The sequence below is a fragment of the Pelobates fuscus genome, chromosome 7 (assembly GCF_036172605.1).
Source record: "Pelobates fuscus isolate aPelFus1 chromosome 7, aPelFus1.pri, whole genome shotgun sequence".
Classification (NCBI taxonomy): Eukaryota; Metazoa; Chordata; class Amphibia; order Anura; family Pelobatidae; genus Pelobates; species Pelobates fuscus.
This window is the reverse complement of record NC_086323.1, coordinates 195650955-195668927: the sequence shown is the minus strand read 5'-3', so window position 1 is coordinate 195668927 and position 17973 is coordinate 195650955. Positions and strand designations below refer to the sequence as shown.

The following is a 17973-nucleotide window of genomic DNA, read 5'->3' as shown; positions in this document are numbered from 1 at the left end:
TGGTTTAACCCCATGGCAATTTGACTGTGTTTTGTGGTATCTGAGCACTGTTCAGATGTAGTGAGCGCTCAGATCCAAGCTATCTGGGGATAGGTTGAATGTGGGGGTTCTGTTAAGTATAATAGGAATTATGTATTTTTGTGTTTTTACTGTTGTGAACAGAGCTATTTTTTGTATGCTATTTTCTGTATGCTGGAGGTAATTGGCTTACCACACCCAAGTCATGCTTGCAGGTGGTCACAAAGGGATTTCCAACTAACTTTTCCCACTGAACCAATTTGTATGAGTTTGACATATGTTTGTATTTGGAGTACGCTGATTCTGAAATTGTATTTCATTATGTGAATGTGATGTATACTTTTAGAGTTATGAATATTGTGTAAAACTGTATTTGTGTGCCTATGATAATTACATTAGACCATTGTGTACAGTAATTATATAACAGTCAGAGGGGAGGATTTTGTGTGGGAGTGTCTGAGTGTATTGTATGTATTGATTGGTTGTTCTGAAAAACCCTGTGGGCAGTACTATGTGTGTAAAATGTGCATAAAAGCAGAGTGTTTGATTAAAAGCTTCAGTTCTACTTCACCCTCAATTTGGAGTGCCATCTCTTATTGGGGAAATCTGCTACAAGGAATTGCTATGCTCTGCATACTCTCTTGCTATATTCACCGCTAAGCTCTTGTAAGAACTTGTTCCTGTTTTGCTCTTTGAAGGAGTCTACGGTGGTTATGGCGTCTGCTGCAGTGCTTGGAGTCCTCAGGAAGCGCTAGGAGCATCCTTCAACAGAGTTACCCAGTCGGGGTGCCAGGTGATCCGTTACAGTCGGTCTTTTCAGTTTGGCATACTGATGCTCCATTCAACGCTTGCTCTGTGGATGAAAGGACCATCCCGCCGCTGCCAACAGTGTAACGGCTACCCAGGGTAGTAAGGGGTATCTGCCGTAGGTGCAAGATGCTGTGTTGTAGGGGAGAGGTGAAGTCCTATCCGTTGGATCCCTGGAGCAATAGAGAGGCAGAGCTCTGTAAACAGCTTGTGATTAAGCTGCAAATTCCCTTTCAACAAGACACAGCTATGTTTTGAAGGGTGAAGAAGAACTGACTGAACTGGCACATACAGCCTCTTTTATTCATATTCTACAAACATAGTAATGCTCACAGGGTTTTGAAGAACAGCCAATCAACACATTACAACACAGCTAACACTCTCATTCATTACATCAGAAATCCTCCCCTCTGCCTGTGATACAATTATCTCAAAACAATAGACTAACTTAATTATCACAGGCAGGAAAATACATGATTATAAAATATATCACAGGGACCTCAAAACATGCAATAACCCCATAAATATATGATCGGAACCGGGGGATCTGGGTGAACCACATATCCAAAATTCACCCAGATCCGTTCAGTAGTTTGGAATATATGGTTCAATGCAGATACCACAGAACATGTACAGGCTATATGAAAAATAATTACTGTTAAATGTGTCCCCAGTTCTGTAGTTTAGAACTACTGAACGGTGTCTTTGTGCACCAAATACTGGTGCAATGGCACAGTGTAGAAAAGTCCAAACAGTGTGTGTGAGTTAAAATGGCCGCTATCCATTGTTCTCGCCATGTGCTCCATCCATTGTTCTCACCATGTGCCTCTGATACATGAAATGGTGGCCACCCAGTAACTCCACAGTTTGGTAGTCTATCCAGCTGAACCAACAGATGCAACACATGGGGAACAGTGCAACAAACGAAGGGAATCATATACAATATGGACAATAGTAATATTTGTGCACAATCTCCAGTTTTGCCACAGGGCACAAATAGTGTTTTCAAATGCCATATATCCCAGGGCCATAGTCAGAAGGTAAAACAACAAATAGTCTGAGTACACACACACACGCAGCCATTATACTGGTTAACTGGGGTGTTTTTGTTACACGTTTTGTCACAAAGCGTTTGACTTGTGTGCCTTTAGAAGCCATCACAGCCATGCCTACTAACAGTGGCTGCTCACTGTTTACTAGACATGCCCCTACTCGCGGTATAGCTAATCTTTACTTAATATTAGTAAATGTGTCTGAAAGACCAATTTAGGTTTTTCAGCCTTTTGGTAGATAGCTCTCTAATACTGTGGGAATTAAAGAGTTATCTACTAAGCGGCTGCTTATTTTGAAGTGATTTCCCTATCCACATAGGGCACTTGTTCTACTCTTACCCATATTTTACTTCCTTTTGCAGCCTTCTAGCCCTTTCCATGAGTTTTTATATAGACATTTTTGTGCCCAAAAGTTCGGGTCCCCATTGATTTTTTTCAAAGTTCTGCCGGACCCGAACATCCAGGTGTCTGCTCAACTCTAATCCCAGTACATTTCCACGGGCAGGTCAAACCAGGTATCTACTACAATTTCAATAGTATAAGTGATAGAAAAAGAGTAGTAGATACTTGGCACAGCCTTCCAGTGGCAGAGATAGAGGGGGGGGGGGGGTTAACAGTGAAATTATTTGCTGCATGTGTTAAGAATATATGTTATTAGAATGTATGTGATATACACAGTATGTGTAATTTGTTCCTCTAGCATAAATGCAGATATGTGAGACTTTATGCGCTAAATCTAATTTTGCAAAGCAAATTAAAGTAAAAAGGAGCATACACAATTTTGCTAGTGAATGGGTAATGCACACAAAATACTTGATTTCTTCGCAATCACTATGACACCTGATGGTCATATCTCTTATAAATTATACAAATATTGTCTGTTTTTCTAAGTATAGCAATTTCCTTTAACGCCCAGTATATTTCTTTCAGGTGTATTTGTCAAGAGAGGTGACAAGAACAGAAATACATGAAGCAAGGCTATGAAGAAATCTATTAATAACAGAACCAAGTCTAACTCTGAAAAACAAAGTATTTTGCCAGATTCCTGTATGTTCTCAAAGGAGATGGTAAACATAAACCCCAAACATTTCTCGTGTTCTGAATTTGAGAAATGTTATGTCACAAAAACCGTGTTCGTTTGTCATCAGAGAACTCACACAGGAGAGAAACCATTCTCATGTTCTGAATGTGGAAAATGTTTTATCACAAATGCAAAGCTTGTCCGTCATCAGAGAACCCACACAGGAGAGAAACCGTTCTCGTGTACTGAATGTGGAAAATGTTTTATCACAAATGCAAAGCTTGTCCGTCATCAGAGAACCCACACAGGAGAGAAACCGTTCTCGTGTTCTGAATGTGGAAAATGTTTTATCACAAAAGCAGATCTTGTGAGTCATCAGAGAACTCACACAGGAGAGAAACCGTTCTCGTGTTCTGAATGTGGAAAATGTTTTGGGCGACATTCAACTCTTGTCTGTCATCAGAGAACTCACACAGGAGAGAAACCGTTCTCGTGTTCTGAATGTGGAAAATGTTTTAGGCAACATTCAACTCTTGTCAAGCATCAGAGAACTCACACAGGAGAGAAACCGTTCTCATGTTCTGAATGTGGAAAAAGTTTTGTCACAAATGCAGAGCTTGTCCCTCATCAGAGAAAACACACAGCAGAGAAACTGTTCTCTTGTTCTGAATGTGGAAATTGTTTTAGGCAACTTTCACATCTTGTCAATCACCAGAGAACTCACACAGGAGAGAAACCATTCTCATGTTCTGAATGTGGAAAATGTTTTATCACAAAAGCAGAGCTTGTCCGCCATCAGAAAATTCACACAGGAGAGAAACCGTTCCCATGTTCTGAATGTGGAAAATGTTTTATCACAAAAGCAGATCTTGTCAGTCATTCGAGAACTCACACAGGAGAGAAACCATTCTCATGTTCTGAATGTGGAAAATGTTTTATCACAAAAGCAGAGCTTCTCCGCCATCAGAAAAGTCACACAGGAGAGAAACCATTCTCATGTTCTGAATGTGAAAAATGTTTTATCACAAATGCAAAGCTTGTCCGTCATCAGAGAACCCACACAGGAGAGAAACCGTTCTCATGTTCTGAATGTGGAAAATGTTTTGGGCAACTTTCAAATCTTGTCAATCATCAGAGAACTCACACAGGAGAGAAACCGTTCTCATGTTCTGAATGTGGAAAAAGTTTTGTCACAAAGGCAGCGCTCATCCGTCATCAGAGAATTCACACAGGAGAGAAACCATTCTCATGTCCTGAATGTGGAAAATGTTTTGTCACAAAAGCAGATCTTGTCCGCCATCAGAGAACTCACACAGGAGAGAAACCATTCTCATGTTCTGATTGTGGAAAAAGTTTTGGGCGACATTCAAGTCTTGTCAATCATCAGAGAACTCACACATGAGAGAAACCGTATGTAGCGGATGGCACTGGGCTGTCCTGCAAATTTCATGTGAATAGCTGCATTCGTGTAAACTGCTGGTTTTATAAGTGTGTTAAAGAAATGTATTCCTCTGATTGTTAGGTAGAATCATTCGAATAAACTAAGGGAATGAACCTACCGAACAATCAGACCTCCCCTGTGTGAAGTGTGTCCACAATTAACCATTGCAACATTGTTGCGAACGGGTATTTGACAAGTTAAGTAGCCGTCCTTTGTTCTCGGGGGTGGCCGCCATTCGACAAACGAACACGTGGCGGCAGCCATTTTAAAACTCCCGAACAGCAGTGTTTTGACGTCGAGTGTCTGGAACTCAAATCGGACACTCGACTAGGCGAACACCGCTGAAACCTAAACAAGCCCGGTCCGTTCGGTTCCTAACTACCGAACGGCCCCTCGTTCGGTAGATAGAAAGAACCGGACCAGGGGATTCAGGCGAACCCTCCCTAGCCTCTATAGCTAGAGGTTTTCGTGCCATTTATTCCCTGACTCCAGGACCGACCGCTGGGCCTATTCACATGGAACCGCATTCGGCTGTTTCACTCAGTGCGGTCGGTCATTTTATTCCCTCCATAAATTTCCCGAACCCCTGGTCTGATCTGGGTGATTTTTGGATATGTTGTTCACCCAGATCAGGGCTACCAGGGGATGTATGCTACGTTTAGGGGTACATCTAGAAACGGGGGGAATTGCTGTGCTGGATAAGGGGATTATGATGCCGGCTGAGGGGAGGAGATGTGTGGGAGGTTACCAGGACAGGATTGGCTACTGTATTAATGAATGTAATCCCTCCCTTGCATGGGAGCATGTTTTAAAAGGCCAGTGTGGAATAAAGCTTTCAGTTCTGCTCCTGAAACTGTGTGTCGTCCAGTTATTGGGATTGCTGTTGTGATACTGCTGTGTTATTTTGCCTGCTGGAAACCTTGCCTGTGGATTCACAATTTACTTGTTCCTGAGCCTCACTTGGATTATAAGCGGAGATAACCTGGGGAATATTGCATCTCCGCTACACCGTACTCATGTTCTGAATATAGAAAATGGTTTTAGGCCACTTTCAAATCTTGTCAGTCTTCAGAGAACTGACACAGGAGAGAAACTGTTCTCATGTTCTGAATGTGATAAATGTTTTATCACAAAGGCAGAGCTCATCCGTCATCAGAGAATTCACACAGGACAGAAGCCTTTCTTATGTAGTAAATGTGGGAAATGTTTTGCCAGTAAATCAGAGCATGTCATTCATCAGATAACTCACACAGGTGAGGTGATTGTAGAGCAATTTGGATTAATATAGAAATAAAATATCTTCAATTGTGATTTATTTTTTTCCCTCAGGTTCACACAACAAATAGTAACTTTGATAGTAGCAGTCAATGTACATAGGATGCATTGGTATTGTGGCACCCCCATGCTATTGTTCGTAGATGCACCGCACACTCTGCTCCACTGGTTGCATGTTCTGGAAGTTAAAGAGTATACTAACTAGCCTGTCCCACTGTTAATACACTTCAATGAATATGGTTGTTTTAGCATGGCTTTAATTTGCATTGTTACGGAAGCCCCTCTCTCCTACAAAAGAACCATCCCGTCGCTGTTTTATACCCTCTTTTGTTGCTACTATTGCCTTTCACTTGTATTGATGCCTGGATACGTTTCACACAAATAACAGATGCATGAACCTAGCCCCTCATTCATGCTCACGAACCACAGACAACCCAGTTTGTGTTATCCTCAAATTGCAGCCTCGACTCATTTTGTAGGGAAGGGTGTTATCCTAGCTGTACCGTAGCTAGTGGGGTTATTACACACTTTCAGGATTTATTGCTGAATGCAGCTTGGAGCAGCGCTCTCACTCTCCAACATCGGGAACCAGGGTATCCCAGCGGTCCAACCTCCAGCTAGCTTGGAGGCAACCGCAACATGCATGATTCCAACCATGACACATGCCTCTTGCTGGCAACTTGTAGGATCACTATTTCTGGGCCCCAGATTAAACAAAAAAAGGGTGTGTGGCTAACTTCAGGTGAGAGCAGTTGCACAGACTCACGTTTCCAAGCTGCTTGTCAAGCGAGGTCATCGTCAGATTACATTACTTTGCCCATAAAGACATGCTTCTGGCAGCAGCTAGAAAATCTCCCATGCTTCCAGACCCCCATCAACACATCGCTTTGTTTGTGGGCTTGGCAGCAGCCACAATGGTGAGACGCAAAGAATTCATCACCATTACTAAAACACTATGCAACAATAATGTGTCCTACAGATAGGGCTACCCCACCAAACTGCTAATCTGGAGGCAGGGGAAAACCCAAATGGTGAATGACCCAATCGAGGGAATGAAGTTACTCACAGAATGGGGCCTGTCGAACAATTATAATGCCCCCCAGCAAAGAGCGGTCGGGGCTTCCCCAAGAAGAGCCCAGGCGGAGTGGCGGATGGCGGGAGCCCCAGCCAAAACATCATAAACTCTGGTGCAACGAATCTTGGTCTAACCAGGACGGCCACTTTGGGTATATTCTCCAAGTTCATATAATGCCATGTATTTATTAGCAACTGTTTCAGCCATATATAGGCCTCACCGCAATTTTACTGCTAATCTGGCTACTACCTGGTGTACCCAGGAAATTGTCTTGAACTACACGTAATGTTTACCACTATGCTTATATTATGTGTTAATCAAATACAGGCCAACTCCTATATAAGGGCCCCCATAGATTTGAATATACATTATATATCTAGTCATACGAACTACAGTGACCCACCCCCGTTAGGTGAATACGCCCAACATTAAGTACCGTTGCCGTCTGCATGACTAACCTCAATCCAGTACAATGTCCTAAGTTACCAAACCTGCTGAAAGCAGCAATAGCTCCACAGAGGAAACCCCCTTGGTGTCCATTGCATGCCTCTTTGACGTAAGATGCACCTGGTAGGCGCTGTCCAAGACAAGGCCACTAAAGATAACCAAATGCATTCAATAAGGGTTTGATTTTTCGTAGTTATCACAACAAAATTAGGAGTCCTTTTCTCCCCTTTCAAGTGATCTCTGGAGATCACCTTTCTGTGATCTCTAAATGACCAGTATGTACCCCCCTGTCAAGGGAGATTTATGTTAATACCTTTGTTCCTGTTATTCTCCCCTTTCTTTTTCTTTCCCCACAGGTAAATGTGTATATGGTTTGGAGGCGCAATGGCTGACAATTGTCATGTATAGAGAGAAACTTTTTGCTGAGCTAAACTCCCAATGGGATCACATTCATGAGACTACAATACAGGTCTGTACAACTCTTCTCCCCCGAGAAGGTAAAAAAACACTACCACTCAGATACACGAGCTATACACCACAGGGCACTCACCATCCCCCATGATGTCTAATCTGATGAAAATACTATCTCTTAATGTTAAAGACCTTAACAGTTCATACAAGAGGCGACAAGTGTTAAATGATATGCATGCCGCAGATGCAGCAATAGTCTGCCTGCAAGAAACCCACTTTAACAATAAAAACCCACCCAACTGAGGTCGACCAGATACCCCATAGCATACCATGCGTATGCTCCTAATAAATCTAATAAATGATATTGGCTTCCAATATAATTTCTATGCAGATGACACGCAAATCTACCTGTCCTCTCCTGATCTCTCCCCATCCCTCTTGACTAGTGTCTCTGACTGCCTCTCTGCTGTTTCTAACTGGATGGCTGCCCACTTCCTAAAACTCAACTTGACCAAAACTGAAATTCTCTCTCCCTCCAAGTCAACGGTGCTACCATCAGCTCCACCACGCAGGCTCGCTGCCTAGGTGTTCTCTTTGACCCCGACCTCTCCTTCAAGCCTCATGTTCAATCTATCGCCAAATCCTGTCATTTCCATCTCAAAAACATTGCGCGCATTGGCCCCTACTTAACTCCAGATGTGACTGGTCCATTCCACTGTCCTTTCTCGCCTTTACTACTGTAATCCGCTTCTCAGTGGTCTTATGTGCTCCCAACTTGCGCCGTTACAGTCCATAATGAATGCGGCGGCGAGGCTCATCTTCTTGTCCGCCCGCACCTCCCATGCCTCACCCTTCTGTCAGTCCCTACATTGGCTTCCTATAAAATATAGAGCTCAATTTAAAATTCTGGTTTTTGCTTTCAAATCTCTACATAATGCTGCTCCCACCTATCTATCCTCCCTTATACACAAGTATGTCCCGTCTAGGCCCTTACGATCTGCTGAAGACTTACGTCTATCTTCTGTCCGTACTCCCACCTCTGATACTCGCCTTCAAGATTTCTCGAGGGCTGCACCATTCCTGTGGAACTCGCTTCCCTCCTCCGTTAGATGCTCACTCAGTCTCCACTTCAAAAAATCGTTAAAAACCCACTTCTTCATAAAAGCGTATCAATTAAACTGTTAATAGCTCCTGACTGATTCATCTTCTGCAACTGTCACTAGTATAATACTATCCTTACCTTTTTGTGTAATTTTACCCCACTCCCTCTAGCATGTAAGCTCATTGAGCAGGGGCCTCAACCCCTATGTTCCTGTGTGTCCAACTTGTCTGGTTACACCTACATGTCTGTTTGCCCACCCATTGTAAAGCGCTGCGGAATTTGACAGCACTCTATAATTATAATAATAATAATAATAATAACAATAATAAAGGCGTGGCAATACTATTTTACTCAGACTGGGCATTTACACTTCGTAAGCAATACACTGACCATGTAGGTAGATTACTAATTTAAGTGGGCGAATTGAATGGAATCCTAGTAACCGTCGCATCCTTCTACGCACCCAATGAAGCCCACTTTTCTTTCCTTAATAAAGCGATTAAAACAATCTCATCCATGAAACAAGGTTTTGTGATAATCTGCAGGGACTGCAACTGCACCCTAGACCCCTCGCTCGATATACAACTCACACAGGGTAAAACCACCCAGCAAATCCTCAGTCCATGCAAGCAAACTTTTCTCGCACCTTCTTCACTCACATGATATTTACGATACATGGGGAAACCTATTCCTTACAGTGCACGATTACACCTACTTCTCACAGGTACACATGACATACACACGGATAGATCTCTGCATAGTGGACAAATCTACACTTCATGAAAAACCACCTAATAGGCCAGAGAACATGGTCAGACCATGTACCAATTGTGATCACAATAGCAGTACCATACCCAGCCAAGGGCTGAGGCAAATGGAGATTGAATGAAACCTTTCTTGACTGCCCCAATAATCTACAAAATGTAGCATCAGCTATATCTACGTACTTGTCTTATAACTCAACAAAGGACACTACATCAGAAACCCAATGGTTAGCCCACAAAGCAGTGATCAGAGGGGAACTCATTAAAATAGGTTCGACCATTATAAAGAAATTCCACGACAAAAAAAAACACGTTACTCCAACACCTTGCTTCACTAGAACAAACAAAGAAGACCTCCCCTCCAAATCTACATCTAAACAAATAGCTAACACGCAGCCTGATCTCCAACAACTGTACACCCAAGAGTATACTAGGAACTTGCAAACACTTCAACAAACCTATTACAGCATGGGAAAGAAAGCAGAGGAATTGTCAATGGTCAAAAGATATGATTCTTGTTCAGATAGATTGATGGAGGCCCGCTGTTGTTATAACCTTTGACCCAGCATTCCAGGTCAGACTCCCATGTGTATTAAGAAGGGCCTCTTTCTGAATGCATTCATTTAAACATATATATTAAAATCCTTTGTGTAAATTATATTTTCCATTCAAGTATAACCATTTTTATAAATACACAAAAACAAGTTCTGCGCTCAAACTCCCATTACTCTTTGGCGGCAGCAACGACCATGGTACACATCATCCCCAATGCGTACAGTAAAAACCAAAACAAAAAGTTAACTATTTTCATAATGTATGGCTTTAATTCTAGATTGGATAGAAAAGCCACATCCCTTTTTACACATATTTTAAAGACTCAGATAGCCTGTGTCTCTTGGTTCCTATAAAATTGCCTATTTTTGGAATTCGTTGGAGTGCCTGGATTACTTCCTATAATTTACAATTTTATATGTGGTCCATATTGGTACTGGGACCTGTCCAGTGGAGCACCCTGGATTCCTAGATGAAGGGTTGAGTGGGCTTCCATTATTCCTTTTATCTATGTTGTGGGTATGTAGAAACTAATTTTAATGGTGCCATGCTTGGCCTTTTATGACCATCCCCATGCAAAGGGTACGCCCACATGGACCTTGTGGGGTGCTACAAAATAAAGTCACAGACCAATAACAATAAGGTTTAAACACATGACACTCCCATAGCAAACATACAATCCCTCTTCTCTGCTTGGGAGATAATTGAGTCAGATACTGCATGTAACGGATCCTCCGTCAATCGATGTTCCTAGTGTTTACCAAAGACCATCAGCACCACACCAAACACCATAAGCACTGCAGATCCCATGAACTGCCACAGCTTTGTTGGGATCTCGCTGTCCTCTACCCACCCTGGACCTATGACAAGGCTCCATTGGGTGAACCTCTCTTCCTTCAGAGAGCAAAGCAGGAACAAGCTCTTAAAAGAGTTTAGTGATTATAGCCCATGGGCATATACAGAGTATAGCAATGCCCGAGTGTAGATGTAGCCTTTTCCGCCACACATGTCATGAGGCTCTATGATGTGGATAAAACAGGAACTAAGCAGATCTGAGAGTTTATTGTCTTTTATACAGTTTTCCCCACAAGTGGAGCACTGGACACAAAGTCACCAAGCCAATCACAACAGTATTGTACAGTTAGACACTCCCAGATAATGTACACAAACCCTCCCTTCTGCTTGGGAGATAATTGAGTAAGATACTGTAATTAACTAAATTATTCTCAAGCAGAAAAAACTAATTTTTCACAAAACACAGAAAACACCCCATAACACCCCATATCCCCATAAATCCTACATCCCCGGATAGCCCCTGATCTGGGTGAACAACATATCCAAAAATCACCCAGATCAGAGCAGGGGTTCGGGAAATTCCTGAAAGTCATATTTGACCGACGCACATTTTCATGCCAAAAACAGTTCCAGAGAATTAGGCTGTACGGCCGGTCTATTTCACATAGTTCCAATACAGTTCGAATGCATGAACGGGGGCCGTTTGTGCAAATAGCCAACGTTAACGTGGCGTTGGAATTGTCGAATGCCGTTCGACTCCTGTTGAAGCGTTGAAGTTCCGGAGAAGGTTAAGTTCAGCGGTGTTTGTGCCGTCCGATTTGAGTTCCATGAACTCGACGGCAAAACACTGCTGACCGCTTTTGGCTAAACAAGATGGCCTCCGCCACGTGTACAACTATATGAACGGCGACCACCCAGCCATTTGTCAATTAGCTTGCGGTTAACCACCAGCCTGGGAGGTAAATTGGCTGCACACTCCACTTGCGTGTGGTCCGGCTGTTCAACAGTTTGTTCGGTAAACCCGATTTACCCAACATAATAGGGAAAAGGCACAAACAAGCCTTTTCACAGTCTAGAAAAAAGTTTTAGCGCATGGGCCATATTCCTGGGGCATAAAGGCCCCTCCAAAACCCAGTGGTGAGCTTACTTTTGCTACATTGCTTTAACTCAATTGTCCTCAAGCAGAAAAAAACATCATTTTATAGAACCCCAAAAGTACCCCAAAACACACAAGATCTCCACAATTACATTCCCTGATAGCCTTTAATCCCAGTGACCAACATATACAAAAATCACCCAGATCAGTTCAGAGGTTCAGTAATTTCATGGAAGTCACATTTTGACCGACCGCACGCATAGTGGCATGCCCAAAACAGTTACACAGAATCGCGGCTAAGTGCCGCTGGGGGACCGACTGGGAAACGCAAGGTTTTCATGCCAAAAATAGTTATAGGGCATTTGCGGTTATGTCCCCCTGAAGTCTAGTTGCGGTTTTGGTCCATGCGAATGACTGCCAGTGAGCAAGTATCATGTTCTATGTAAAGTGCCGAACCAGTGGGGATAAAATATGGGTCTTTACAGATGCTGACATGGCCCATAGTCTATTGGCAGGAGGCTGGCAAGCAGGCCAACCAAAAGCATGTGTCTGCATGTGAGTAGGCTTATTGTCATTACAATTATGCCCCCGCCCCCAAAGCAAATGGTTTAAAAAGGAAAGTCAAAAAGTTGCATTATTTTTAAAGTGCTTTTTTGAAACTAATGATTCTATGCAAGAATGGTGTCAACTTAAACAGGCAAGTAATTATGTTTGTAGTACATTGAAACAAAAATGAGATGTGTTGTTAAAGCAACTGAAACATATGTGTTGTTGCAAAGTCTTATTAAGTTCCCTAATTATAGCAAAGGAAAAAATAGAGAAACAGCAAAAAAAATGTTGCTTTCACAGACACACTTTTCACTAGGGATACCCCAGCAGGACTGGCTCCTGTTAACTATGTGTCTAGTGACTAGGATAAACGGAGATATGAGGTTAATAATGGAAATGGTAATTTTAGAGGGCAGTCTATGGTTAGAATACAAAATTAACCAAATTACCAGGGTACTAGAAACTATCCGGCCCCACCCCAAGATATTTATTAGAGAGTTAATCAGAGTAATCCTATGGTATACTATAATTGTAACCAAGAAGGTCATATTAGGAGATACCTGTAGGAGGAATTACCTTACCCAGTGAAAGGGAAAGAAAATGGCATATTGCCACAGCATATGAATGGACACAGAGTGGCAGCAGTAGAAACTGAGGATACACCTTCAGCTCCCCCTCACATATTAAACATATACGAAGAGTGTATACGTATGTTAAATGCCATTGAAAAAGGTGAAGGCAAGTCCACAAATTAAATCTGCCTACCGCACCAATAAGTAGGGATGTGTAACCCTATTTGATCTCTTATCTATCTTGCTGATATCACTCTGGGTGAAGATGGGCGACCATATATTTATGGAAGACTAGAAGGGACTATAACAGAGTTTTATTGACACAGGAGCAGCTCTGTCTATTAATAACACACGCGTACCTTTAAAAATGGAAGCACCAACACTATCCCTTATAAGTTTTAATGGAGCACATGCACATGCAACTCTATCCACTGATATTGGCATTGAGTTTGAAGGAGGACAAATCAATTGTGATGTATTGGTGGACCTGTACGATAATGTGAATGGATGTGAATGGATGTTATCAATGAAAAAGAGTTGTATGTGAATTTATTGGATTTGGTTTTGTGGCAAGCTCCAAGTGAGAGCAAAACAGGTGGAGTGGGTAAACCTAATGATTGATAATGGTATATCAAGGCTGAAAAACAGAGTGAAGTGTCACCTTCTATACAACAAGATGATAAGTTTGTAAAGTATCTTAAAGAAAAATACCTCACAGTCTAAACAAGATTGTGGGAGGATGAATTGGCAGGTTGCTATTGTAGGTGTAGACCCCCTGCATTAAACGTGCAATATTAGATTCCAAAAGAAAATTCATATATTTGATATATAGATTAAAATATAGAATCATAGCACCATGGGTAATAACATATTCATATGACTGCATAAGTGGTAAAAACTTTGCATTGAAGAAATAAAACACGAACATGTCATTTTAAAATCGAAATAGAAAATACCATAACCACTTAAAGACCAGATGTAAGCAGCTAATACAAAAATACAGCAAATATAGAAACTGGGACCTCAACAGACATGTCTATCTATCAATGAAAATAACAAATATCATATTATTATTATCATTATTGCCATTTATATAGCGCCAACAGATTCCATAGTGCTTTACAATATTATGAGAGGGGGGCTTTTAACTATACAAAGGAAAGTTCCAAGAAAACGTAGTGGAAGATAGATTAGAGAGCAAGTGATGGGTATGTAAGGTAGAGGTTAGGTTTTAGTGTGTTTGTAGTGAGTGTAAAAGTGTGTATTGTGAATGTAGTGTGTATTGTGAATGTAGTGTGTATAGTGAATGCAGAGTGTGTATAATGAATGCAGTGTGCTTGTAGTGAATGCAAAGTGTGTGTAGTGAGTGCAGTGTGCTTGTAGTAAGTGCAGGGTGTGTATAGTGAATGTAGTGGGTTTGTACTGAATGCAAAGTGTGTATAGTGAGTGTATTGTGCTGGTAGTGAGTGCAGAGTATGTATAGTGAATGTAGTGTGCTTGTAGTGAATGCAAAGTGTGTATAGTAAAAGTAGTGTGTGTAGTGAGTGCAGAGTGTGTATAGTGAATGTAGTGTGCTGGTAGTGAGTGCAGAGTGTGTATAGTGAATTTCATGTGTTTGTACTGAATGCAAAGTGTGTATTGTAAATTTAGTGTGTGTGTAGTGAGAACAGAGTGTGTATAGTGAATGTAGTGTGTTTAGTGAGTGCAGGGTGTGTGCTTGTAAGGATTCTGTCTGTGTGTAAAATAGGTGGGGGGGGGGCATTATTTGACCTTTATTTTACATTTTATCATCTTTTATTTTATTCCCCCCTCCCTGCTTCTTTTCATGCCAGGGAGGGGGAGACCTCATTCCCTGGTGGCACGGTGGAGTGAGGCAGCCGATATACATTGCAATGCGAGGCCCAGCAGCACACTTCGTCTTCCCTTTCCAGCTCCTCTCTGGCTAACTCTCCCGAGATTGGTCTACATGCTGTGCGGAGCGTTGCAATGGTAACCCATAGCAATGCTCTGATGGCTGTAGGGGTCAGGAAAGTTAGACAGAGATAATCTGGACCCCCCTTCTGTGATGTACAGGTAGCTGGGGGCCTGCAGTGCACATATACATAAAAGAAAAATCACATATACAGTCCAAAGTGGGGTTTGGACTGCCAGAGCCAGAGCAGTTTGGGCCTCCAGGACTGTCAGGCCAATGACAACCGTCATGGCTGTTATGCCCTGATGGCGGCCCTGGCCACCATCACTGAAAGCAACAAGAAATGAAACTTAACATTGGGACGTGTTTTACCACATTCTCCACCCATGGGGCGGACAGTTTGTATCATAGGATTTAGCTTCCTGACTGTTAACTCTGATCTATCTTTTCTATAACATAATATTCATAGTGTCGTTAAATTTCTACATAGCTTCACAGGCTGAAAAGAGACATAGCCCATTAACCCTTTAAGGATGGCAGATGTTCTATGCCGTTGTTAGGGACAGGGCTCTAAACGCTGGAGGGCGGCATAGAACGGCCAAACCGCCCTTTGTACTTACCCAGTCACTGGCGATCCCACAAGTAAAAATAATGTGCCAATAAACTGATTTTTTTACTACTTCCACCGATCACAGAGTGAGTGCTTTCAGTATATCATCATTTGGATCCTACGACCACCAGGGGCTGATCCTCCCGGGGCCTGACAGTCTGGAGTGGTACTACAACCACTCCATAATTGTGAGTTTAAATTGTCCTTCATTTCTATTGCTTGTCTCCATATGGTATGGCGCTTGGTCTGTGTCATCTATGTTATTTTAGATTGGACCTCCTGAGAGACCTGTGCAAGTATTTGTTCAATTATTCTTTCCACACCTGTCTGTATGATCACAATGTACATTTGATGCTAACTTATTGTATTTACATATACTATTGCACATTGTTTTACTGATTGGGGTGATACTCTGCATGTTTTGTGAACAATATATCACTCATTCAGCAAGATGACCACATACGCTTAGTGTTTTGCGCACCTACACTTCTTCCCCTTTATTTTTACTGCTTGGATCCCTGTAGGTTGTGGCATCTGTTCCATATTGCACTTTTTTAACTTAATCTGTGCCAACTTATCCTACTTGCACCTTTAATATAGACTCAGCAGTCTGTCTGTGTGTGTGTGTGTGTGTGTGTGTGTGTGTATATGGACTCAGCAGTCTGTGTGTGTATGGAGTCAGCAGTATGTCTGTCTCTTGTGTGTGTATGGAGTCAGCAGTATGTCTGTCTCTTGTGTGTGTGTATGGACTCAGCAGTCTGTGTGTGTATGGAGTCAGCAGTATGTCTGTCTCTTGTATGTGTATGGACTCAGCAGTATCTGTGTGTGTGTGTATATGGACTCATCAGTCTGTGTATCTGTGTGTGTGTGAATGGAGTCAGCAGTCTGTGTGTTAGTATGAACTCAGCAGCGTGTGTGTGTGTATGGACTCAGCAGTCTGTGTGTGTATGTGTGTGTGTATGGACTCAGCTCAGTTGGAAAGGCCAGAGATGGCTGTCTGACCGCCCAGCAACAGTCTCCAGTGACAGGTAGGCTTGATATGCTCAGGTATGTGTGTGTCTGTCTGCTAGTGAGGAAGCTTGTGTGTGTGTGTGTGTGTGTGTGTGGACTCAGCAGTCTGTGTGTGTATGGACTCAGCAGTCTGTGTGTGTGTGTGTGTGTGTGTGTGTGGACTCTACAGTCTGTGTGTGTGTGTGTGTGTGTGTGTATGGACTCAGCAATCTGTGTGTGTGTATGTGTGGACTCAGCAGTCTGTGGGTGTGTGTGTGTGTATGGACTCAGCAGTCTGTGTGTGTGTGTGTGTGTGTGTATGGACTCAGCAGTCTGTGTGTGTGTGTGTGTGTGTGTGTGTGTGTGTGGACTCAGCAATCTTTGTGTGTGTGAGTAATGTGGCGAAACCAACCTCGCCACTGGGCCCTGGAGAAGCCTGTTTGCTAGCCTCCTACCTGCTGACTATGGCCCCTGGGTTATTTGGGGCATATTGTACTGTATATTGCTGCTACTGGCCCTTTTAACAGCATCTATGGACATATTGGGACTTTTGGGACTACTGTCCCTTTAAGACTGTGATACATATTCTAGTGTACTGCCTGTAATATTATATGTGTATTTGTGTGTTAAGTTTATCCTGGGTGATTTGTATGCAGCATTCATCTGATTGTTCAGTAGAATCACTCCATTCATTATATTGAGTGAAACTACCGAACAACCAGACCACCCAGGAATAAGTGTGCCTCCAATTACAGTTTGCAACAATGTTGCAAACGGGTAATTGGCAATCAGTGTAATGTATGCTTTGTCCTCTGGGTGGCCGCCATTCGGGAAACAAACACGTGGCGGCGGCCATCTTAAACTACCGAACAGCGGTGTTTTGCCGTCGAGTGTCTGGAACTAAAATCGGGCACTTGACTAGGCAAACACCGCTGAGACCTCCATACTTCCAGAAATTCGTATAGAAACTACCGAATGACCCGCCGTTCGGTAGAAAGAACCCCACAAACAAGGGAATTCATTCAAACCCTGTCCAGGCTCTATAACACAGGCAATTCGCCTGTTTTCATTCCCTTGTTTGTGACCGACCGCAGGGCCAAAATGCATGGAACTGTTTTCGGATACTTTACCCATGCGGTCGGTCAAATCTTTGGAACCCCATATCTCCCGAACCATTCATCCGAATGACTTGAATTTTGGATATGTTGTCCCCCTGAATAAGGGCTATCCAGCGATGCTGGATTTAAAGGTGTACCCCCGGGTTTTGGGGTACATCCAGAACTTGGCTGGAAAAGTGTACCGGATAATTGGGTTTAATGTTATCTGAGGGGAGGGGATGTGTGGGCTGAACCATGTATGTGATTGGTTATTTTATGCCTCCCCCTGGGTGTGACCTGTAAGGGTACAAGTGTAATAAAAGCCAGGCTGGATGAGCCAGTCCAGAGTTCCTGTTTTAACCTCAAAGTGATGTGTCGTCTCATTAT

At 42.6% G+C, this 17973-nt stretch overlaps 1 protein-coding gene across 1 annotated transcript in view; it reads left to right on the top strand.

Annotated features, from left to right (window-relative positions):
- Positions 1-2636: 2636 nt before the first annotated feature.
- LOC134568431 (oocyte zinc finger protein XlCOF7.1-like) overlaps positions 2637-17973 on the top strand; it is a 350471-nt gene continuing 335134 nt past the window's right edge. The window contains exon 1 of the mRNA XM_063427019.1: positions 2637-4986. Within this exon, the coding sequence (XP_063283089.1) occupies positions 2858-4300 (1443 nt within the window). The 5' untranslated portion in view covers positions 2637-2857 and the 3' untranslated portion in view covers positions 4301-4986. The remainder of the gene's footprint in view (positions 4987-17973) is intronic.